This window comes from Aotus nancymaae, unplaced genomic scaffold, assembly GCF_030222135.1.
Source record: "Aotus nancymaae isolate 86718 unplaced genomic scaffold, 86718_ANA_hifiasm-v0.15.2.pri h1tg000007l, whole genome shotgun sequence".
Taxonomy (NCBI): Eukaryota; Metazoa; Chordata; class Mammalia; order Primates; family Aotidae; genus Aotus; species Aotus nancymaae.
Window position 1 is genome coordinate 16,394,481 of NW_026988418.1, and position 25,234 is coordinate 16,419,714.

At 40.2% G+C, this 25,234-nt stretch overlaps 1 protein-coding gene across 2 annotated transcripts in view; it reads left to right on the forward strand.

The window, feature by feature from the left end:
- The window catches only part of SCP2 (sterol carrier protein 2), a 122,182-nt gene that overhangs the window by 23,968 nt on the left and 72,980 nt on the right, over window positions 1-25,234 (forward strand). For both annotated transcript variants that reach the window (XM_012434622.2, XM_012434620.2), the window contains exons 4-6: window positions 2,571-2,702; window positions 7,423-7,487; window positions 15,447-15,573. In XM_012434622.2, coding sequence (XP_012290045.2) covers window positions 2,571-2,702; window positions 7,423-7,487; window positions 15,447-15,573 — 324 coding nt within the window. The remainder of the gene's footprint in view (window positions 1-2,570; window positions 2,703-7,422; window positions 7,488-15,446; window positions 15,574-25,234) is intronic.

Sequence of the window (25,234 nt, forward strand, 5' to 3'; positions counted from 1 at the left end):
TAAAGTAGCCTTATGCTGATTTCCTCCAATGCCATGACAAACCTTAATATAATCAACTAAATGAACCTTTCCTTTAAGTGGCCATATAGCAGCCTGACATTCTGCATTAGCATTATCGAATGCTAGCAGGCGCAACACTATGTCCTGAGCTTTAGCGTCTGCAATTGCCTTTCTTACTACCTCTTGTAATCTGGCTATGAAATTTGCATATGGCTCTTTTGGCCCCTGCTTAACTGCTCTAAAAGATGGAAATCTTTCACCTCCCGAAGAAATTTTGTCCCAAGCTGGTAGGCACACTTTTCTTATTTGTTCTATGTCCTGATCTTCCATGGTTGCTTGATGGTTTAATTGAGCCTAGGCAGCAATTCCTGTGAGCTGTTCTATGGTAATATTAATTACAGGTTGGGTGCTAGCATTTATTTGAGCTTGAATATTAGCCTCATCTGCCCACCATATTTTAAATTGTAAAAACTGGGATGGAAATAGGCAAGCTCTAGTCAATGTGTCCCAATCAATAGGAATTAGCCTATGGGAAGTGACTATGTTCTGTAACAGTCCCGTTACAAACAGGGATCCTGGGCCATATTGGCCAGTTGCTTGTTTAAATTCCTTTAGGAGTTTAAGTGGAAAAGGCTCAAATGTTACCTGAAATTGTCCTTGTTGACTTGAGAGGTGTGTAACAGGAAACTGCCCTGCCTCTAAATCTCCATCCTTATGAGCCTGCTGAATTCCAGCCTGAATAGACCCAATTACTGCTGTTGTGGAAGGCTTATATACAGCCACTGGAGTGGCAAGTTTTGATTTTGAAACAACTTCTAAGTCTTCCAACTGGGGAATATAGGCGGGTCTGACCATTCTTTAGTAGAGTACTGAGGAGGAGCGGACAGATAGACTCTTTCCTCTTCCTCACCTAATTTTTCACTCTTCTGATCTGAACTGTCTTTCATTTCCTCCTTCCAATTTTACATTCCCCTTCTCCCTCTGAATCTTCCTCCTCCTCATCCGTTTGAAATGGTTCTAGGGCAGAATGCACCATTGCCCAAACTGACCATATTGGAATGGGAATATCCTCAGCTCCTTTTTTGTATGCCTTTTTTAGAATAGAACCCACTTTTCCCCATACTTCTATGTCCATAGTTCCCTGCTCAGGGAACCAAGGACAATATTTCTCTGCAGCATCAAAAAGCTGTGTCAATTGGCTGGTACTAACTTTAACTCCCCCTCTTCTAAGTAAATGCCGAAGCAAACTGAGATGAGCTTCTCCTTTACTTGAACCTTGTCCCATTGTTACCCTGATGCTTCCAAACTCCCCCTAACTTAACCGGAAGATTTTTTGAAGAGTTCTCGGGTGTCCTTCAGCATAGATTAGCTTCTCCTTTTCTCTGTTGCTCAGGCGACCCTTTGTCCTGGGTTTGGAGCCCCATGGATGGGCGCCACTTGCCAAGACCAGCTTGGTCGTAGAGACCCCAACCCAGGTGGTACTGAAGGAATAAGAGTCAGACACAGAGAGAGTACAAAGGTGGGCTCAGGGGCTTGACAGTATTCCCAGCTGAGAGCCAAGAGCAGACTCTGACCCACATATTTATTCTTTACATTCCAGTGATAAGTTTAATAAGCCGATGCTGTGTGTTCTTTCATAGATTAAAGGTAAACCAGGCAGCTAGTGTATTTTCACTATAGGTTAAAGATAAACTAGAAAGCATTCTTTACGAGGTAACAATGGAGGCAGAGTCACATATCCTGTGTTTAAAGAACTAGTTCATCTGGTGTGAGACATATTTATATTATTTACTATCTTAGAATGCCCTGAACAGTTTTTAGCTTGGGGGCTGGCTCAGTTTTCCTTGCTGTCACTCTCAGTAAACAATATAATCCCTCACACACGCCTGGACTTGTTATCAGCACCTATCTATGATTTTTTATTTCCTTGATATATCAAGATATCAAGAGATTCTAGAAAGGAAACGTACTGGGTTAAAGGGATGCAGAATACATTTATTATAAAGCAGATCCCTGACTTTACTGATTTTGTTGAAGACTCCTGGAGAGTAGTCTCGACCTTCAGATATTCCCATCACACTGCTCCAGCATGTCTACCTTGGGTGGTCATGTTACTTGGAAAAGGAAGTCACATGTGTATTTAACGTGGATCATGTTTTCCTGAAATGCCCTGGCATGCAGGGTCTTTTAAACTTTTTGAAGTTGTGGAATCTTTATATGAAAAATAAATCATGGCCTTTAATCACTGGCATAGGTTTAAAGCTTTATATCTGACAGAAATATTGCTTTATCATACAGCCTTGGCCAATGGAATTGTTTTCTGTTAACTGATCATTTCTTTACTTCCCTGTCTCTGCATTATGTAAAGAAAGTGCACATATATTCTTTGTTTTTAGGCTTTGTTGCAGAGTAAATGATGGTTAGTGTTAAAACTGTTTCTAAGATATGTACTGTCCTGCACATGTTGTATGCTAGGCAAAGGTATAATATTGAAAAAACCCATAATGTAGTATTATGTTGTATTGCAGCACCATAATTCTCCATATTAAAATTTTTGTTTTTCTATTCAGGTGACTCTACCTGTGGGCAGAGGGCTATCTATCACAGTTTGGGAATGACTGGAATTCCTATAATCAATGTCAACAATAACTGTTCTACTGGTTCTACTGCTTTGTTTATGGCCCGCCAGCTGATTCAGGGTGGTAAGGAGTGCTTGTCTAGGGTACTTTAATAAGTGTGGGATGATTGCCCCATTTTAATCATTTAATCACATGATCATCAGAGGAATTATTTTATAATGTATTTATTTTAAAAAAGGCTTTATCAGGCTGGGTGTGGTGCCTTACACCTGTAATCCCAGCACTTTAGGGGGCCAAGGCAGGTGGATTGTTTGAGCTCTTGAGTTCAAGATCAGCCTGGGCAACGTAACAAAACCTTGTCTCTACAAAAAATACAAAAATTAGCCAAGTGTGGTGGCGTGCACCTGTAGTTCCAGCTACCTGAGAGGCTGAGGTGTGAGGATGGCTTGAGCCTGGGAGACAGAGATTGCAGTGAGCCAAGATGGCACCACTGCACTCCAGCTTGGGTGATAGAGCCAAACCTTGTCTCAACCCCCACCCCCCCTCAAAAGGCTTTATCAGCCAGGCATGGTGGCTTACACAAGTAATCCCAACACTTTGGAGGGCCACGGCAAGAACATCACTTGAGCCCAGGAGTTCAAGACCAGCCTGAGCAATGTAGTTAGACTCTGTGTCTACACAAAATTAAAAAAAATTAGCCAGGTGTGGTGGCACGTGTCCCAGCTACTTGGGAGGCTGAGGCTGGAGGATCTATGAACGTACCATTGCATGCTAGCCTGGGCAACACAGTGAGAATCTGTCTCTAAAAAAACACAATTAATTAATTAAAGTAAAATAAAATTAAAAAGGCGTTGTGAGATATAATTTATAGATCATAAAACTCACCCTTTTAAAGTGTACCATTCACTGTTTTTTTATATATTCACAGAATTATATACCTATCACCACTATGTAATATTAGAACTTTTTTTTTTTGAGAGGAAGTCTCACTCTCTTGCCCAGACTGGAGTAGAGTAGTGTGATCCGGGCTCACTGAAACCTCTGCCTCCCAGGTTCAAGTGATTGTACTGTCTCAGCCTCCCAAGTAGTTGTGATTACAGGTACCCACCACCATGCCCAGCTAATTTTTTTGTGTTTTAGTAGAGACAGGGTTTCACCATGTTAGCCAGGCTGGTCTCAAACTCCTGACCTCAAGTGATCTGCCTGCCTTGGCCTCCCAAAGTGCTGGGGTTACAGGTGTGAGCCACTACACCTGGTCATATTAGAACATTTTTATCACCACAAAAAGAAACCCTGTACTCATTAGCAGTCATTCTCCATTTTCTCCCCGCCTCAGTCCCTAGAAACCACTAATTTACTTTTTCTCTTTATGGGTTTTTTTGTATTCTGAATATTTATTTAAATGGAATCATACAATACACAGCCTTTTGTGGTTTATTTCACTTAATGCAATGTTTTCAGTTTATTCATGTTGTAACATATATCAGTACTTCATTCCTTTTCATGGCCAAGTAATATTCCATTGTATGAATATATTAAAAAATAGATGGACTATTTTTTAAATGTACAGGAAAAATAAAAAAAAAATAAAATAAATAGAAATGAGGTCTTGCTATGTTGCCCAGGTTGGTCTTAAATGAATGGCTTTAAGTGATCTTCCTGCTTTGGCCCCTCAAAGTGAAAGTGCTAGGATGGCTATATCACATTTCTTCTACCTGTTTATCAGTTGATGGACATTGTTGTTTGCATTTTTTTTTTGTTTCCATCAGTTGGTGGGTTGTTTCTATTTTTTTACTGTTATGAATGATGCTGCCATAGTGGGCATGGTGACTGACACCCGTAATCCTAGCTTCTTGTGAAGCTGAGGCAAGAGGATCGCTTGAGCCCAGGAGGTTGAGGCTGCAGTTTGCTATGATTGTGTCATTACACTCCAGACTGGGCAACAGAGCAAGACACCATCTTTTAAAAATTGGAGGGGGAGAAGATAATGCCATTGTAAACATTGTGTACACTTTTTTTTTGGCCACATGTTTTCAGTTTTTTTGTATATGTATCATATCGTATGTTTCCATATATCCTAGGGTTTTTTTAATTAGGTCCTCTCTGTTCCACTGATTTGATTGTTGATGACTATTTCAGTACCCAGTGTTTTAATTTTTTTTTTTTCTTGAGATGGGATCTTACTCTGTTGCCAGACTGGAGTGCAGACCTTGGTTCACTGCAACCTCCCCCTCCCAGGTTCAAGCCATTCCCCTGCCTCAGCCTCCCGAGTAGCTGGGATTACAGGAGCCTGCCACCACGCCTGGCTAATTTTTTATATTTTAGTAGAGATGGGGTTTCACTTCGTTGGCCAGGATTGTCTTGATCTCCTGACCTCGTGATCTGCCTGCTATGGCTTCCCAAAGTGCTGGGATTACAGGCATGAGCCACTGTGCCTAGCCCCAGCGTTTTAATTGCTGGAACTTTATATTGTTTGATAATGCTAGTGGTTCCTGTTTCTGTTACATTATATTTCTTTAATTTTTAAAGAAAAATGTGGCCATTCTGTCTTTTTTTTAAATCCAGCTCCCGCAGGAATGTTTGGCTCCTCAGTTGAACTTTAACATCATTTTTAGGTGCCCTGTCTCTCCAAAAATAATTCTTTTGAGATATTCTTTGGGTTTGTTTTTTAATTTTTAATTTCAAATTTTAAATTTTTTCTAAATGTGATTCTAAATTAGCTTTTTATATTCATTACTGAAACATATTTTTACATTAATACAAAATTTTATTAACATATTGAGATTCAAGGGAAAAATTAAGCACCTAATTGATTTTTCCTCTTTTCTTTTTTTAGAGACAGGGCCTCACTCTCTCACCCAGGCTATAGTACAGTAGCATGATCTCAGCTCCTGCAACCAGTCCCTCTCTGCCTCAGGTGCTCCTCCCACCTCAACCTCCTAAGTATTAATAGCTGGGATCAGGCCGGGCGCAGTGGCTCACGTCTGTAATCCCAGCACTTTGGGAGGCCGAGGCAGGTGGATCACAAGGTCAAGAGATTGAGACCATCCTGGTCAACATGATGAAACCCCATCTCTACTAAAAATACAAAAAATTAGCTGGGCATGGTGGCGCGTGCCTGTAATCCCAGCTACTCAGGAGGCTGAGGCAGGAGACTTGCCTGAACCCAGGAGGCGGAGGTTGCAGTGAGCCGAGATCGCGCCATTGCACTCCAGCCTGGGTAACAAGAGCGAAACTCCGTCTCAAAAAAAAAAAAAAAAATAGCTGGGATCATAGGCATGCACCACCACACCTGACTAATTTTTGTATATTTTGTAGAGATGGGGTCTTACCATGTTGCCCAGACTGGTCTCAAACTCCTGGGCTTGAGCAATCCTCCCACCTTGGCCTCCCAAAGTGTTGTCATTACAGGTGTGACTGGCTGCACCTGGCCTGATTTTTCCTCTTATCTAGAAAAATATAAGCATTTTCTTTGTAATTTCTCTGTTATTAAAAACTTTGGCTAGGTGGTGGCTTATGTCTGTAATCTTAGCATTTTGGGAGGCTGAGATGGGTGGATCACTTGAGCCCAGGAATTTGAGGCCAGCCTGGGCAACATGGTGAGACCTCCATCTCTACAAAAAAAAAAAAAAGGCGGGGGCAAGAAGACTGGTCACGGTGCCACAGGCCTGTGGTCCCAGCTACATGCAAGGCTGAGGCAGGAGGATTGCTTGAGCCCAGGAGGTCTAGGTCTAGGCTTCAGCGAGCCATGATTGCACTACTGCACTTCAGCTTGAGTGACAGAATGAGATGCTGTCTCAAAAAAAAAAAAAAAAAAGAAAATCCAAAAAAACCTTTGTAGTGCCCAGCACAGTGGCTCATACCTATAATCCTAACACTTTGGGAGGCGGGGGTGGACAGATCACTGGAGCCCAGGATTTCAAGACCAGCTTGAACAGCATGGCAAAACTCTCTCTACAAAAAATACAAAAATCAGCTGAATAGAGTGTAGTCTCAGCTAATAGAGAGCTGAGGTGGGAGAATCGCTTGAGCCTGGGAGGTGGAAGCTGCAGTGAGCTGTGATCCTACCACTATACTCCAGCCTTGGTGACAGACTAAAACTTTGTATCAAAAAAAAAAAAAAGCAAACAAACAACAACAACAACAAAAAACCTTTGTGGGATTATAGTATGTATTTGCATTTTATGTAAATTGGCTTATTTATTTAGATACAGAACTTCTGGGCTCAAGTGACCTCCTGCCTCAGCCTCCCAAGTCACTAGGACTACAGGTGTGTACCACCACACTCAGCTAATTTTTCAAACATTTTAATTAAAAAAAAATTTTTTTTTTTTGAGACGGAGTTTCGCTCTTGTTACCCAGGCTGGAGTGCAATGGCGCGATCTCGGCTCACTGCAACCTCCGCCTCCTGGATTCAGGCAATTCTCCTGCCTCAACCTCCTAAGTAGCTGGGATTACAGGCACGCGCCACCATGCCCAGCTAATTTTTTGTATTTTTAGTAGAGACGGGGTTTCACCATGTTGACCAGGATGGTCTCGATCTCTTGACCTCGTGATCCATCTGCCTTGGCCTCCCAAAGTGCTGGGATTACAGGCATGAGCCATCACGCCCAGCTCAATTTTTAAAATTTTTGTAGAGACAAAGTCTTACCATATTGCTCTGGCTGGTCTCGACCTCCTGGCCTTAAGCAGTCCATCTACTTTGATCTCCCAAACTGATGGGATTATAGGTGTGAGCCACTGTGCACTCATTTGATGTACTTATTTAAATAGAAGTATTTAATGGTATTTTGAAGGTGTTTGGAAATTTGAATTTTCCAAAATAATTACATTTTCCTTTAAGGTGTGGCAGAATGTGTCTTGGCTCTTGGATTTGAGAAGATGGAGAAGGGAGGCCTTGGAACAAAAGTGAGTGTTATTTTGGCATAATTACTAAATGAGCTAATATAACCCAAAAGTTGAAAGGTGATACTTATATGTATGCATAGATCTTGGTATTTTAGAATAATAAAGAGTCTTAGAGATAATTTTGTTCAAACTGTTTATTTTACCAGTGATGAAATTGATGTTCAAAGATACGATATTGTTGAATTTGAAGTTGACTTATCTATTTAATTTGAAAGTCATTCATTTATTCATTTTTTTGATGAATGAATTACATTCAATAAAGAATTTCATTCAACAAATTGAAGAGAGTTAATAAAATGTGGGTTAATAAAATCTTAGTTAATAAAATCTAATTCTGGTAATGGCAAGCCAAGGTTTTTGAGCCAGTTCTCTCACTGATGACGATTATATATTTGGATAGAATATGAAAAAAGAAATCCTAAAGGTATTGAAGAACTAGCAAGAGAGAACTACAGGTGAATGCCAGTGAATTAACATCAGCATTTGCAACTACTTTTGCCTTGAAAGCCTTTGCTGATCAGGCAGCTGTGAACCACAATTTTGACGCCCCCGCCTCCCGGAATGAAAGGGGAAGTAGTCAAAGCTCAGGCCTTCCCAAGATCAGAAGTTTAATACCCACAGTAAAGTTGTACTCTGTAAGGGTAAACTCTTTGGATAGGACAAACCTGCTGTAAAATTCTCTGTTTCCATGAGATGATAGGGAGAGTTACCATGGCATCCAGTAAAACAGGGGAGAAAAAAAGAGAAAGAATAAAAACTCAGTAAAAGCTTTCATTGAGTTAATAAATCACAGACTAGCCTTCGTGGGATTGCTGCTAACATTCTCATCATCTGGGTGATCCAGGAAACCTCAGTAACCTAGACAAATTAAATTTTCTTCTGGAGAAGAGCACCCTCCTTCCAGGCTTTGAGAACGCTTCAAATAAAATTTCAAGGACACACAGTTAAAGACAACCAAGTATTAAAGAAACAAGGCACCACAATTGAGAACCAAAAGAAAGAAGAAACAGTAAAAAGTAATCTCTGAAGACCACCAAAAGTAGATTTATTGGTTGCAGATTTAACCATGTTTGTTATGTTTAGAGAAATAAAATACAGCTTGGAAACCTCTTTAGGATATAGTGAACTATAAAAGAGAACATTATTGGCATGAAAAAAAATCTAAATGGAATTTATGGAAAAGAAAAATGAAATAAAATTAAAAATTCACTCATGCCTGTAATCCCAGCACTTTGGGAGGCTGATATGGGCAGAACACTTGAGGCCAGAAGTTCGAGACTAGCCTGGCCAACATGGCAAAACCCGTCTCTACTAAAAATACGAAAATTAGGTGGGTGTGGTGGTGTGTGCCTGTAATCCCAGATACTCAGGAGGCTGAGGCAGGAGAATCGCTTGAGCCTGGGAGGTGGAGGTTGCAGTGAACCAAGATCGTGCCATTGGCCTCCAGCCTGGGCAACAGAAAAACAAAGAAAGTGAGTTGAAGATAATTTTTTTACTGTTATCTAAGATTATACTGTTACGTAACTCATGTGATCAACCTGATCCCATTTTCTCTGTTGAAACATTAAAGGACCTCTACCCCAAATTAACTTAAATACATGTGATAATATTTTTTAGAAACCATAAAAGTGGCACTTAATAGGCATTCAAATCAATGAGTTGTTTCCCTTTTTAGAGAATGCCTTTAAAAATGGTAGAAGTTAAAAAAAAAAAAAAAAAAGAAAGCAAAAACTACTGAAGAGAAGCCAAAAAAAAAAAAAAATAAATAAAATAAAATAAAATAAAATAAAATAAGAAGACTAAGAGTAAAATAATCAAAAAGATCTTTAAAATATCAGTTTGGAAAAAAAAAAAAAAATGGTAGAAGTTAGGTTGGATCTTAAAGATAATTTAGGAGTGGGTAAGGGGAAATGAGCTCTTCCTAGATGTCAGGGAAAGCGTCATGAGCCTAGTCATGGGTGTTTGAATAAATTTGATATATTTTTTAAAAACTGTCTGGATTAGCAAGGCAACTGGAGAAAACTGAGAAATAAGGTTGGTTAAGTGAATATATAATGTTTATGACGTTAAAAATATGTTTTTTTTCAGCAGTGAATGGTAGGTACCTTGATAACTTTTATTTGAAAATTATTACAAATTATAAAATAGTAAAATTCATCCATAATCCCATAATATAATTTAAAAGAAATGTATATAAATTTAAAGTCTTTCCTTCTGCCTATTTAATCTTCTCCCTCAGAGGTAACAAATGTTAATAATTAAGTATATTTCCTGCCTTTTCCCAAATTAATACAGAAATATGTAACTAAGCATTCATATGCATATACATACATACATGTTAAAAAACTTTAGTAAGTTTATTGCCTGGGGTACCCCTCTTGCTGATACCTCCAGGTACAAAACAATTCAATTTTTTTTTTTTTTTTTTTTTTCAAAATAAAACCTCAGCTAGCTCTGCCAAACAAAACAAAACAAAACAAAACAAGACATCTTTCTAAAGATACAGAGAAGGTTAATGATATTTTTACATGTTTTTCAATTAACAGTTAAACATCTTTCCTGGTTAGAACGTATTGATATGCAGTGAACCATGATTGCACCACTGCATCCCAACCTGGGCAACAGAGGAAAATTTTTTTTTTTTTTTTTTTTTTTTTTCTTTGAGACGGAGTTTCGCTCTTGATACCCAGGCTGGAGCGCAACGGCGCGATCTCGGCTCACCGCAACCTCCGCCTCCTGGGTTCAGGCAATTCTCCTGCCTCAGCCTCCTGAGTAGCTGGGATTACAGGCACGCGCCACCGTGCCCAGCTAATTTTTTTTGTATTAGTAGAGACGGGGTTTCACCATGTTGACCAGGATGGTCTCGATCTCTTGACCTCGTGATCCACCCGCCTCGGCCTCCCAAAGTGCTGGGATTACAGGCTTGAGCCACCGCGCCCGGCCCAGAGGAAAATTTAATTTTAACCAAGTCCAACTTTTCAATTCTTTCTTTCATGAATTGTGCCTTTGGTGGTGTATCTAAAAAGTCAGTGCCAAGGTCATCTAGGTTTTCTGCCACATGCGTTTTACATTTAGGTTCACGATCTATTCTGAGTTAATTTTTGTGAAGAGTGTAAGACCTGTGTCTAGATTCATTATTTTCATGTGGATGTCTAGTTGTCCCAGCACCAGTTGTTGAAAAGATTATTATATTGCCTTTGCTTCTTTGTCTAAGATCAGTTGACTATATTTATGTGGGTCTTTTTCTTGACTCTTTATTCTGTTCCATTGATTTATTTGTCTGGATTTTTTGTCAATACCATACTGTCTTTATTACTGTAGTTTTAAGTAAGGTTTGAAATTGAGTAGTGTCAGTCCTTCTGTTGAATTTTTTTCACAAGCTTTTTTTTTTTTTTTTTTTTGAGACAGAGTGTTTGTTACCCATACTGGAGTGCGGTGACGTGATCTCCACTCACTGCCACCTCTGCCTCCCTGGTTCAAGCGATTCTCCTGTCTCAGCCTCTAAAGTAACTGGGATTACAGGCGCCCACTACCATGCCCAGCTAATTTTTGTAGTTTTAGTAGAGATGGGGTTTTCACCATGTTGACCAGGCTGGTCTCGAACTCCTGACCTCAGGTGAGCCACTTGCCTGGGCCTCCCAAAGTGCTGGGATTACAGGCATGAGCCACCGTACCCTGCCATGATGTTGGTAATTTTTATGTTCTCTCTTTTTCCATGGTCATCTTTTGTCAGAGTGATCATGGAAAAAGAAAGTTTACAATAAAAGGAACAGCTTTGTTTTCATTGATTTTCTATATATTCCTTTTTTTTTTTGAAACAGTCTCGCTCTGTTGTCAGGCACCAGGCTGGAGTGCAGTGGCATGATCTCAGCTCACTGCAACCTCCGCCTCCTGGGTTCAAGCAATTCTCCTGCCTCAGCCTCCCGAGTAGCTGGGACTACAGATGTGGGCCACCACGCCCAGCTAATTTTTGTATTTTTTAGTAGAGACGGGGTTTCACCCTGTTGGCCAGGCTGGTGTCAATCTCTTGACCTTGTGATCTACGTGCCTCGGCCTCCTGAAGTGCTGCTGGGATTACAGGCTGAGCCACAGCGCTCGGCCTTTTTTTTTTTTTTCTGAGATGGAGTCTCACTCTGTCACCCAGGCTGGAGTGCAATGGCATGATCTCAGCTAACTGCAACCTCTGCCTCCTGGGTTCAAGCAATTATCCTGCCTCAGCCTCCCGAGCAGCTGGGATTACAGGTGCTTGCCACCATGCCTGGCTAATTTTTGTATTTTTTTTTAGTAGAGACGGGGTTTCACCATATTGGCCAGGTTGTTCATGAACTCCTGACCTTGTGATCCACCCACCTCTGCCTCCCAAAGTGCTGGGAGCCCTAATTGGTAGCATTTGCCAACTTTTGTGGTATAAATGCTCCTGCCATGGCCAGTTTGAAACTACTAACATGGATGTCACTGAAACCAAACATAAGAGAAGATGTGCATAATCAGATATGGCAGGATGGTGGTATAAGCTAGTAAGTATCAGTTCCAGCTAACCGCTAGTTTAAACTCTCCAAGTGATGTTTCCTTTCATCTCCTTAGTTTGGGTTTAATTTATTCTTTATTTTACATTAGCCATGCTCAGCTAATTTTTATATTTTTTGCAGAGATGAAGTCTTGCTATGTTGCCCAGGCTGGTCTCAAAGTCCTATGCTCAAGTGAGCCTTCCACATGGGCCTTCCAAAGTGTTGGGATTACAGACATGAGCCACCATGCCTGGATGCAATATGTGTGTGTGTGTGTGTTTATTTTTTTTTCTTCCCCCAAAATAGAGTCCTACTCTGTCACCCAGGCTGGAGTGCAGTGGTATGATCTCGACTCACTGCAGTCTCTACCACCTGGGTTCAGGTGGTTCTCTAACCTCAGCCTCCTGAATAGCTGGGACTGTAGGTGCACACCACCACACCCAGTTAATTTTTTATTTTTAATATAGATGGGGTTCACCATGTTGGCCATGTGGTCTTGAACTCTTGAGCTCAAGTGATCCACCCACCTCGGCCTCCCAAAGTGCTGGGATTACAGGTGTGAGCCACTGTGCCCGGCCTTTATTTTAATTTAAAAGGAAATAGAGATAGGGTCTCACTATGTTGCCCAGATTGGTCTCAAAGTCCTGGATTCGAGTGATCCCTCCCACCTCGGCCTCTCAAAGTGCTAGGATTATAGGTGTGAGACACCATGCCTGGTTTGCTGTCATTATTATTTATTTTTGTTCCTCTGTACTTAATGTCTCTCTTTTTGGGGGGTATTACTTTTTAAGATTTTTCTCTTTATGGCTGGTTTTCCACAATTCTATTATGATGTGCTTTTATTTAGCTTTTTCGTGTTTTTTGTACTTGGTGTTGAGGTTCTTGGATATGTACATTATTGTTTTCATCAGATATGGAAAAATTTCCACCATAATTTCTTTTTTTTTCCCCAACCTTTTGAGTTGGCAACATTATTTCCTGTTTTTCTGTTTAGTTGTTTTTTTTATTTTTCCTTTGACACAGGGTCTTGCTCTGTTGCCAAGCTGGAGTGCAGTGGCGCCATCAATGATTCACTGCACCCTTGACCTCCCAGGCTCAAGTGATCTTCCTGCCTCAGCCTCCACAAGTAACTGGGACTACAGGTACATGTCACCATGCCTGGCTAATTTTTGTTTGTTTTTTGTAGAGATGGGGTTTTGCCATGTTGCCCAGGCTGGTCTCAAACTCCTGGGTTCAAGCAATCCACCTGCCTTGGCCTCCCAAAGTGCTGGGATTAGAGACATGAGCCACTGCACCTGGGCCTTTATATTTAAAAAAATAATAATTCTTTTAACAGGAAAAAAGAATTCCCTCAATAGTCAGCCATCTAAACACATAAATACGTATTATTTTAAGATTTCTATTTTCAGAGATACAAGACCCTTTTACTAACTGAGTTGTCTTTACTTTTTGGATTGTCAGGTTGTTAATCATATCTAACTAAAATTTTCTATTTTCTTCCTTTAAGCCTATTTTTTTCATTTCTTTTTTTTTTTTTTTTTTTTTTGGGACAGAGTCTCACTCTGTCGCCAGGCACCAAGCTGGAGTGCGGTGGCACAATCTCGGCTCACTGCAACCTCTGCCTCCCAGGTTCAAGCAATTCTCCTGCCTCAGCCTCCCGAGTAGCTGAGACTACAGGCGCATGCCACCACACCCAGCTAATTTTTGTATTTTTAGTATAGACGGGGTTTCACCATGTTGACCAGGATGGTCTCGATCTCTTGACCTCATGATCCGCCCGCCTCGGCCTCCCAAAGTGCTGGGATTACAGGCTTGAGCCACTGTGCCCGGCTTTTTTTCGTTCTTCTTTTTTTTTTTTTTTTTTTATTGAGTTAGAGTTTTGCTTTCATTGCCCAGGCAGGAGTGCAATGGCGCCATCTTGGCTCACTGCAACAACACCCACCTCCTGGGGTTCAAGTGATTCTCCTGCCTCAGCCTCTCGAGTAGCTGGGATTACAGGCATGCACCACCACGTCTGGCTTATTTTGTATTTTTAGTAGAGATGAGGTTTCTCCATGTTGGTCAGGGTGATCTCAAACTCCTGACCTCAGGTGATCCGCCCGCCTTGGCTTCCCAAAGTGCTGGGATTACAGGTGTGAGCCACCACTCCTGGCCTATTTTTTTCTTAATCAAGGAGAATGATGGAACAGTATTCCATTTAGAACTCCTTTGTGGACCAAAAAATATCTTTGTTTATTCATTTAAAAATTTATAAAATGTTTACTGTTTGGCAGGTCATGTGCTACCATTCAGTATACATACAAAGATGTATGAAAAAGAGTTCCTGTCCTCAGGGAGCTTATAGTCTAGTAGGTAAACTGACAGGAAACACCTTTCTCTTTGTGGAATATTTGCAGTGGAACGGTGATCTCCTCTAGAACTACGGAAACAGAAATGGTTATACTCTCTGAGTATCTCTTTATCTTTGTTCTAATTAGCTCCTTTTTCAAACACCCCGTTATGCTCTTGCCTTAAATCTTTGTATTTGCTTTTCCATCTGCCTAAAATGTTTCTTTCCCAAGGTTATCCAAATGACTTACTTCTCATTCCTGCTTAACTGTCTACTTATCAATGATGCCTTCTTGACTATTGTTTTCATTTTGTTTTGTTTTTTTGAGATGGAGGTTCGCTTTTGTTTCCCAGGCTGGAGTGCCATGGTGCGATCTTGGCTCACTGCAACCTTTGCCTCCCAGGTTCAAAGCATTCTCCTGCCTCAACCTCCCAAGTAGCTGGGATTACATGCATGTGCCACCACACCCCGCTAATTTTGTATTTTTAGTAGAGACGAGGTTTCTCCATGTTGGTCAGGCCGGTCTCGAACTCCTGATCTCAGGTGTTTCACCTGCCTCAGCCTCCCAAAGTGCTGGGATTACAGGCGTGAGCCACTGCGCCTGGTTCTATTGTTTATAAAATAGCACTTTCCACCTTCAGACTTTATCTTCTTATTCAAATTTATTCTTTTCTTTAGTATTATTATTTATATTTTATATTGATTTTCTTTTTTATATTAATCATTTAATAATCTTTTCTTATTAGTCATCACTAAGTCATAAATATATTATTACTGTCCTCGTCACCTTTTACCTTCCTCTCCCCTCAATGTCAACACCAGATGAGCAGAGTCTTTATCTTATTAGTTCACTCTTTTTTTCTCTCATGTCTTGAATAGTTACTGGTACATATTGGATGCCCAATAACTATTTCTTGAAAGAGTTAATAACTCCTTGCTTACTTGATTATTTTTTCTTCTTCCCATGTTTCCCTGTGGAGCACGTCCTAACTGATTTATTCACATTGACCATTTTTGGTGTACTTTGTGTTTAGAATAAATAAATGTCTTAATAGCACTCTAGTTTTGAAAAAGACACTTACCGTGTCAACTACTTATGAAATTTTGTCCCCTCTCTCTTAGTTTTCAGATAGGACCAGTCCCTTGGATAAACATCTTGACCTCCTGATCAATAAGTATGGATTGTCTGCTCACCCAGTTGCTCCTCAGATGTTTGGGCTTGCTGGAAAAGAACATATAGAAAAATATGGTATGTTACAGTTTAAAAACTTTGAGGCTTCTTACTAGTTATATACATGAGATGAGAAACCACAGTTTTTTATTAAGGAATTATGAAGGATGCCAGGATATATAAGATGTAAAATGTTTTTTGAATTAAATTGAAGCAATAGTTCTTGTAGAACTTAGTCATAGAGAAAGTATTTACATATAGACTATGGTATGGGAAGTACCTAAAGTACTCCATAGCAGGAAGTTGAAATAGGAAAAATAATACAAATCTTGTCTCCTTAAATCATGGATTATAATTGTTTTTTCAAGGTGAGGGTTTTACTCTGTTAGGCAGGTTAGAGTGCAGTGGCACGATCATAGCTCTCTATAGCCTTGAATTCCTGGACTCAAGCGATTCTCCTGCCTTGGACTACAGGTGTATGCCACCATGCTCAGTTAATTTTTTTTTTTTTTTTTGTAGAGATGGGATCTTACTATATTGGCCAGGCTGGTCTCTAACTCCTAGCTTCAAGTGATTCTCCTGTCTTGGCCTCCCAAAGTGCTGGGATTACAGATGTGAGCCACTGCACTTGTCCCTAATTAATCTCTTCTGACCACTCCCTTCTTGAAACATTCTCTTCTCTTGGTCTCCATGACAACTCATTCTCCTGGGTTTGTTTTGTTTTGTTTTTTTAACCTCTTTGGTTATTCCTTCTCCATTTTTTTTCAGCTGAATAACTCATGTAAAATATTTTTCATTTCTCTTTATATTCCAGGCACTATTCTAGGCAGGGATTGTAGTAGTGTATAAATAAGTGATTGCTGCGTATATACTACCACATTTTTGTGAGTGTTTTCTTTTTTCCCCAGGAATGGGTATTGAATTTTGTAGCTTTGCCAGCATCTATGGAGATAATTGCATTATATTTCCCACTTAGATCTATGGCTAGAGGGCTAGACTATTTTATTAATGAATTCCTAACTGTAAACCAATTTTGCATATCTGGAATAAATACCACTTGATCATGATGTATTGCTGTTTTTAATGTGGAATTACATTCTGTTGCTATTATTTAGTAATTTCAAATCGTTGTTCACAAGTGATATATATATATATTATTATTATTATCAAGTTTGAGTGTTAATTTTATACTTGCTTCATAAAAAGAAATAGGGGCCAGGCACGGTGGCTCATCTGTAATCCCAGCACATTCAGCAGGCCGAGGCAGGCCGATCACCTGAGGTCAGTAGTTTGAGACCAGCCTGGTCAACATGATGAAACCCTCTCTCTACTAAGAATACAAAAAATTAGCTAGGTGTGGTGGCAGGTGCCTGTAATCCCAGCTACTCAGGAGGCTGAGGCAGGAGAATTTTTCGAACCTGGGAGATGGAGGTTGCAATGAGCCGAGATGGTGCCACTGCGCTCCAGCCTGGACAACAGACTCCTTCTCAATTAAATATATAAGTAAATAAACAATTTTTTTTTAATTGAGAAGGAGTCTGTTGCCCAGTCTGAAGGTTTGAAACCTCCAGCCTGGGCAACAGACTCCTTCTCAATTAAACCTTTGTAGGTTTAACCTTTAAACCTTTGTAGGTTTCTATAAAACATACAAAGCAGTTGGTTTCAATGTTCTAGAATAATTTCTGGAACATTGAAACCAACTGCTTTGTAGGTTTGGTAGAATTCCTTGTGAAATCATCTAGGCCTGAATCTTTTTTTTGGCTTGGTAGTTGCTTGGTATTCTTTTTTTTTTTTTTTTTTTTTTAATGTTTAAACATTCTCTTTCCAATGGGGCCAATTTTGGCAGTCTGTAGTTCTCCAGGAAATTATCCATGTCATTTAGATTTTCAAATCAATTTGTATAGAAGTCTGAAAAGTAGTCTTTTAACAATGTAAATTTTTATTTCTATTTCAATGATATTCTCCTCTTGTCAGTTATTGTTTGTGTGCATTTATGGTTTCTCTCTTTTCCTTTGATGAAATTAGCTAGTAGTTTGTCTCTTTTGTTAAATTTTTCAAAATAACAGCATTTGGTTAATTACGTCTGTTCTTTCTATTCTTTACCCTCATTCATTTCTTCATCTTCCTGGTTCTTTCTTTTGGTTTACTTTGTTCTTATTTTTAGTTTTTTGACTTGAACAATTTAATATTTTATTTGTTGTTAATAACAGCTTTATTGAGATATAATTCATATACCATATAATTTACTCTTTTAAAGTGTATAATTCAGTGATTGTTTTGCATATTCCCAGAGTTGCATGACCATCACCATGATTAATTTCAGAACATTTCATTAACCAAAAAGGAAACCCTGTACCCATTAGCAGCCCATTACCTCCTCTTGTAGTTGCTGGCAGCCACTCATCTACTTTGTTTTTCTTTGGATATGCCTATTCTGGTCATTTTATATAAATGTACAGTTGACCCCTGAACAATAGAGAGGTTAGTTTTACTAACCTCCTGCACAGTCAGAAATTCATGTATAACTTTTGATTCCCCCCCAAACTTAACTAATAGCCTGCTCTTGACCAGAAGTCTTACTGATAACATAAACAGTTGATTTACACATATTTTTATATTACATATATTGTACACTATATTATAATAAAGTAAGCTAGAGAAAAGAAAATATTATTAAAAGCATAATGAAGAGAAAATATATTTACTATTCATTAAGTGGAAAGTGATCATCTTAAAGAGCTTCATCCTTGTTGCTCTTCTTCATCATTTTCTTTTTTCTTTTTTTCTTTTCTTTCTTTCTTTCTTTATATATATATATAATTGCACTTCAGGTTCTGGGGTACATGTGAAGAACATGCAAGATTGTTGCATAGGTACATACATGGCAATATGGTTTGCTGCCTTCATCCCCATCACCTATATCTGGCATTTCTCCCCATGTTATCCCTCCCCAACTCCCTAACCCCTGCTGTCCCTCCCCTAGTCCCCCTGGACAGATCTCAGTGTGTGATGCTCCCCTCCCTGTGTCATGTGTTCTCATTGTTCAACACCCGCCTATGAGTGAGAACATGCGGTGTTTGATTTTCTGTTCTTGTGTCAGTTTGCTGAGAATGATGGTTTCCAGGTTCATCCATATCCCTGCAAAGGATACAAACTCATCATTTTTGATGGCTGCATAGTATTCCATGGTATATATGTGCCACATTTTCCCTGTCCAGTCTATCATCGTTGGCATTTAGGTTGGTTCCAAGTCTTTGCTCTTGTAAACAGTGCTACAATGAACATTCGTGTGCATGTGTCCTCATAGTAGAACGATTTATAATCCTTTGGATATATACCCAGTAATGAGATTGCTGGGTCAAATGGAATTTCTATTTCTAGGTCCTTGAGGAATCGCCACACTGTCTTCCACAATGGTTGAACTAATTTACACTCCCACCAACAGTGTAAAAGTGTTCCTATTTCTCCACATCCTCTTCAGCATCTGTTGTCTCCAGATTTTTTAATGATCACCATTCTAACTGGCGTGAGAGGGTATCTCAATGTGATTTTAATTTGCATTTCTCTAATGACCAGTGATGATGAGCATTTTTTCATACGTTTGTTGGCCTCATATATGTCTTTTGAAAAGTGTCTGTTCATATCCTTCACCCACTTTTGAATGGGTTTGTTTGTTTGTTTCTTGTAAATCTGTTTTAGTTCTTTGTAGATTCTGGATATAAGTCCTTTGTCAGATGGGTAGATCGCAAAAATTTTTTCCCATTCTGTTGGTTGCTGGTTCACTCTAATGACTGTTTCTTTTGCTGTGCAGAAGCTCTGGAGTTTAATTAGATCCCATTTGTCTATTTTGTCTTTTGTTGCCAATGCTTTTGGTGTTTCAGTCATGAAGTCCCTGCCTATGCCTATGTCCTGAATGGTTTTGCCTAGGTTTTCTTCTAGGGTTTTTATGGTGTTAGGTCTTATGTTTAAGTCTTTAATCCATCTAGAGTTAATTTTAGCATAAGGTGTCAGGAAGGGGTCCAGTTTCTGCTTTCTGCACATGGCTAGCCAGTTTTCCCAACACCATTTTTTAAACAGGGAATCCTTTCCCCATTGCTTTCATGAGGTTTGTCAAAGATCAGATGGTTGTAGATGTGTGGTGTTGCCTCCGAAGCCTCTGTTCTGTTCCATTGGTTTATATTCTCTGTTTTGGTACCAGTACCATGCTGTTTTGATTACTGTAGGCTTGTAAGTATAGTTTGAAATCAGGTAGCGTGATGCCTCCAGCTTTGTTCTTCTTGCTTAGAATTGACTTGACTATGTGGGCTCTCTTTTGGTTTCATTTAAGGTGGTTTTTTCCAGTTCTGTGAAGAAGGTAATTGGTAGCTTCATGGGGATATCATTGAATCTATAAATTACTTTGGGCAGTATGGCCATTTTCACGATATTGATTCTTCCTAATGAGCATGGAATGTTTCTTCATCTGTTTGTGTCCTCTCTTATTTCATTGAGCAGTGATTTGTAGTTCTCCTTGAAGAGGTCCTTTACATCCTTTGTTAGTTGTACTCCTAGGTATTTTATTCTCTTTGTAGCAATTGTGAATGGCAGTTTGTTCTTAATTTGGCTCTCTGTTAGTCTGTCATTGGTGTATGGCAATGCTTGTGATTTTTGCACATTAATTTCATATCCTGAGAGTTTGCTGAAGTTGCTTATCAGTTTCAGGAGATTTTGGGCTGAGACGATGGGGTCTTCTAAATATGCAATCATGTCATCTGCAAATAGAGACAATTTGACTTCCTCCTTTCCTATTTGAATACCCTTTATTTGTTTTTCTTGCCTGATTGCTCTGGTTAGAACTTCCAATACTATGTTGAATAGGAGTGGTGAGAGAGGGCATCCTTGTCTAGTGCCAGATTTCAAAGGGAATGCTTCCAGTTTTTGCCAATATTCAGTATGATATTGGCTGTGGGTTTGTCATAAATAGCTTTTATTATTTTGAGATGCGTTCCATCAGTACCTAGTTTATTGAGAATTTTTAGCATAAAGGGCTGTTGAATTTTCTTGAAGACCTTTTCTGCATCTATTGAGATAATCATGTGGCTTTTGTCTTTGGTTCTGTTTATGTGGTGAATTATATTTAGAGACTTGTGTATGTTGACCCAGCCTTGCATCCCTGGGATGAAGCGTGAGTGATCGTGATGAATAAGCTTTTTGATGTGCTGTTGCAATCGGTTTGCCAGTATTTTATTGAAGATTTTTGCATCTATGTTCATCATGGATATTGGCCTGAAGTTTTCTTTTCTTGTTGGGTTTCTGCCAGGTTTTGGTATCAGGATGATGTTGGTCTCATAAAATGATTTGGGAAGGATTCCCTCTTTTTGGATTGTTTGGAATAGTTTCAGAAGGAGTGGTACCAGCTCCTCTTTGTATGTCTGGTAGAATTGGGCTGTGAACCCATCTGGACCTGGGCTTTTTTTGGGTGGTAGGCTCTTAATTGCTGCCTTAACTTCAGCTGTTGTTATTGGTCTATTCAGGGTTCCAACTTCTTCCTGGTTTAGGCTTGGGAGGATGCAAATGTCCAGGAATTCATCCATTTTTTCTTTTTTTTTTTTTTTTCTTTTTGAGACCGAGTTTCACTCTTGTTACCCAGGCTGGAGTGCAATGGTGCAATCTCGGCTCACTGTGACCTCCGCCTCCTGGGTTCAGGCAATTCTCCTGCCTCAGCCTCCTGAGTAGCTGGGATTACAGGCACGCGCCACCATGCCCAGCTAATTTTTTGTATTTTTAGTAGAGACAGGGTTTCACCATGTTGACCAGGATGGTCTCGATCTCTTGACCTCGTGATCCACCCGCCTAGGCCTCCCAAAGTGCTGGGATTACAGGCATGAGCCACTGCGCTCGGCCCCAAATTCATCCATTTCTTCCAGGTTTACTGGTTTATGTGCATAGAGTTGTTTGCAGTAATCTCTGATGGTGGCTTGTATTTCTGTGGAATCTGTGGTTATATCCCCTTTATTGTTTTTTATTGCATCTATTTGATTATTCTCTCTTTTCTTTTTTATTAATCTGGCTAGTGGTCTGTCTATTTTGTTGATCTTTTTGAAAAACCAGCTCCTGGATTTATTGATTTTTTGAAGGGTTTTTTTGTGTCTCTGTCTCCTTCAGTTCTGCTCTGATCTTAGTTATTTCTTGTCTTCTGCTAGGTTTTGAGTTTTTTTCATCTTGCTCCTCTAGCTCTTTCAATTTTGATGATAAGGTGTCAATTTTAGATCTTTCCTTGCTTCTCATATGGGCATTTATTGCTATAAATTTTCCTCTAGACACTGCTTTAAATATGTCCCAGAGATTCTGGTATGTTGTGTCTTTGTTCTCGTTGGTTTCGAAGAACATCTTTATTTCTGACTTCATTTCATTGTTTATCCAGTCAACATTCAAGAGTCAGTTGTTCAGTTTCCATGAAGTTGTGCGGTTCTGAGTTAGTTTCTGAATTCTGAGTTCTAACTTGATTGCACTGTGGTCTGAGAGACTGCTTGTTATGATTTCCGTTCTGTTGCACTTGCTGAAGAGTGATTTGCTTCCAATTATGTGGTCAGTTTTAGAGTAGGTGTGATGCGGTGCTGAGAAGAATGTATATTCTGCGGATTTGTGATGGAGAGCTCTGTAACTGTCTATCAGGTTTGCTTGGTCCAGGTCTGAGTTCAATTCCTGGATATCCTTGTTAATTTTCTCTTATTGATCTGTCTAATATTGACAGTGGAGTGTTAAAGTCTCCCACTATTATTGTGTGGGAGTCTAAGTCTCTTTGTATGTCATTAAGAACTTGCTTTATGTATCTGGGTGCTCCTGTATTGGGTGCGTATATATTTAGGATCGTTAGCTCTTCTTGTTGCATTGATCCTTTTACCATTATGTAATGTCCTTCTTTGTCTCTTTTCAACTTTGTTGGTTTAAAGTGTATTTTATCGGAGACTAATATTGCAAATCCTGCTTTTTTTTGCTCTCCATTTGCTTTTTAGATCTTCCTGCATCCCTTTATTTTGAGGCTATGTGTATCCTTGCATGTGAGATGGGTTTCCTGGATACAGCACACCAATGGGTTTTGACTTTTTCTCCAATTTGCCAGTCTGTGTCTTTTGATTGGGGCATTTACCCATTTACATTTAAGGTTAATATTGTTATGCATGAATTTGATCCTGCCATTTTGATGCTAGCTCATTGTTTTGCCCATTAGTTGATACAGTTTCTTCATTGTGTCGATGATCTTTACCATTTGGTATGTTTTTGGAGTGGCTAGTACTGGTTGTTTCTTTCTATGTTTAGTGCTTCTTTCAGGAGCTCTTGTAAAGCAGGCCTGGTGGTGATGAAATCTCTGAGCAGTTGCTTGTTTGTAAAGGATTTCATGTCTCCTTCGTTTATGAAGCTTAGTTTGGCTGGGTATGAAATTCTAGGTTGAAAGTTCTTTTATTTAAGGATGTTGAATATTGGTCCCCACTCTCTTCTGGCTTGTAGGGTTTCTGCTGAGAGATCCACTGTGAGTCTGATGAGCTTCCCTTTGTGGGTAACCCGACCTTTCTCTCTGGCTGCCCTTAGCATTTTTTCCTTCGTTTCAACCCTGGTGAATCTGATGATTATGTGCCTTGGGGTTGCTCTTCTTGAGGAATATCTTTGTGGTGTTCTCTGTATTTCCTGAACTTGAATATTGGCCTGCCTTGCTAGGTTGGGGAAGTTCTCCTGGATAATATCCTGAAGAGTGTTTTCCAGCTTGGATTCATTCTCTCTGTCCCATTCAGGTACATCTATCAAATGTAGATGAGGTCTTTTCACATAATCCCATATTTCTTGTCGGCTTTGTTCATTTCTTTTTACTCTTTTTTCTCTAATCTTGACTTTTCATTTTATTTCATTGAGTTGATCTTCAATCTCTGATATCCTTTCTTCTGCTTGGTTGATTCAGCTATTGAAACTTGTGTATGCTTCGCGAAGTTCTTATGTTGTGTTTTTCAGCTCCATATAAATTCATTTATATTCCTCTCTAAGCCGTTTATTTTCATTAGCATTTCGTCAAACCTTTTTTCAAGGTTCTTAGTTTCTTTGCATTGGGCTAGAACATGTTCTTTTAGCTCAGAGAAGTTTGTTACTACCCACCTTCTGAAGCCTGTTTCTGTCAATTCATCAGACTCATTCTCCATCCAGCCTTGTTCCTTTGCTGGTGAGGAGTTGTGATCCCTTGGAGGAGGAGAGGAGTTCTGGTTTTGGGTGTTTTCATCATTTCTGTGCTGGTTTCTTCCCATCTTGGTGGATTTATCTACCTGTGGTCTTTGTGGTTGGTGGCTTTCAGATGGGGTCTCTGAGTGGACGTCCTGTTTGTTGATGATGAAGTTATTTCTTTGTTTCTTAGTTTTCCTTCCAACAGTCAGGCCCCTCTGCTGTAGGACTGCTGGAGGTCCACTCCAGGCCCTGCTTGCCTGGGGATCGCCTGCAGCAGCTGCAGAACAGTAAGGTTTGCTGCCAGTTTCTTCTTCTGCTATCTTTGTCCTAGAAGGATACCTGCCAGATGTCAACCTGAGCTCTCCTTTATGAGGTGACTCTTTGGATATACAGGGGTCGGGGAGCTGCTTGAGGAGACAATCTGTCCCTTATAGGGGCTCAAGTGCTGAGCTGTGAACTCTGTTGTTCTGTTCAGAGCTGCTGGGCAGGTATGTTTAAGTCTGCTGCAGCGGAACTCATAACTGCCTTTTTTTCCCCAGGTGCTCAGTCCTGGGAAGGTGGGGCTTTATTTATAAGTTCCTGTCATGCTGCTGCCTTTTTTCAGAGATGCCCTGCCCAGCGAGGAGGTAGCCTAGTCACAGTCTGCCAGCAGAGGCGTTGCTGAGCTGCTGTGGGCTCTGCCCAGCTGCTGTGTGAACTTCCTTGCAGTTTTGTTTATAGGGGTATAGTTAGAACTGCCTTGGTAATGGCAGTCAGCCTCAGTAATGGCGGGCTGTCTCTGTAATGGCGGACTGCCTCAGTAATGGTGGATGCCCTTCCCCCCACAGAGCTGGACCATCCTGGGTCCAGCTGTGCTTGCTGTGAAACTCTCAATCCAGAGCCTTTTAGATTGCTGGTCTTTGCGGGGGTGGGACCGGCCAAGCCAGATCACCTGGCTCCCTGTTTCAGTCCCCATTTTTTCAGTTGAACGGGTGACTCTGTCTCCCAGGCGTTCCAGTTGCCAGTTGAAATGGTGCCCGGATTTGTGTGAGTTTTTGTGTGGAGACCTGCTGCACTGGCTGAAACAGCTGCACGGTGACTCATGGCACTTTTCCACCTGGGAATCTCCTGGTCTGTAGGCAGTAAAAATTCATTTGGAAATGTGATTATTCACCCTCTGCGTTTTCGTTGGGAACTGCAATCCAGAGCTGTTCTTATTTGGCCATCTTGGATCTGAGTCTCTTCATCATTTTCTTGTTGAGTAGGCTGAGGAGGAAGAGGAAGGTTGGTCTTGCTGTCCTGGGTGGCAGAGGCAGAAGAGGCAGGCATACTTGATGTAACTGTCATTGAAAAAATCCACTTATAGTGGACCCATGCAATTTAAACCTGTGTTGTTCAAGAGTCAAATGTACTCAGTATATGACTGTTCTGGGTATGGTGGTACATACCTGTAATCCCAGCAATTTGGGAGGCTGAGGCAGGTGTATTGCTTGAGCCCAGGAGTTTAAGACCAGGTTGGTCAACATGGTGAAACCCCAGCTCTACAAAAATTACAAAAGTTAGCTGGCATGGT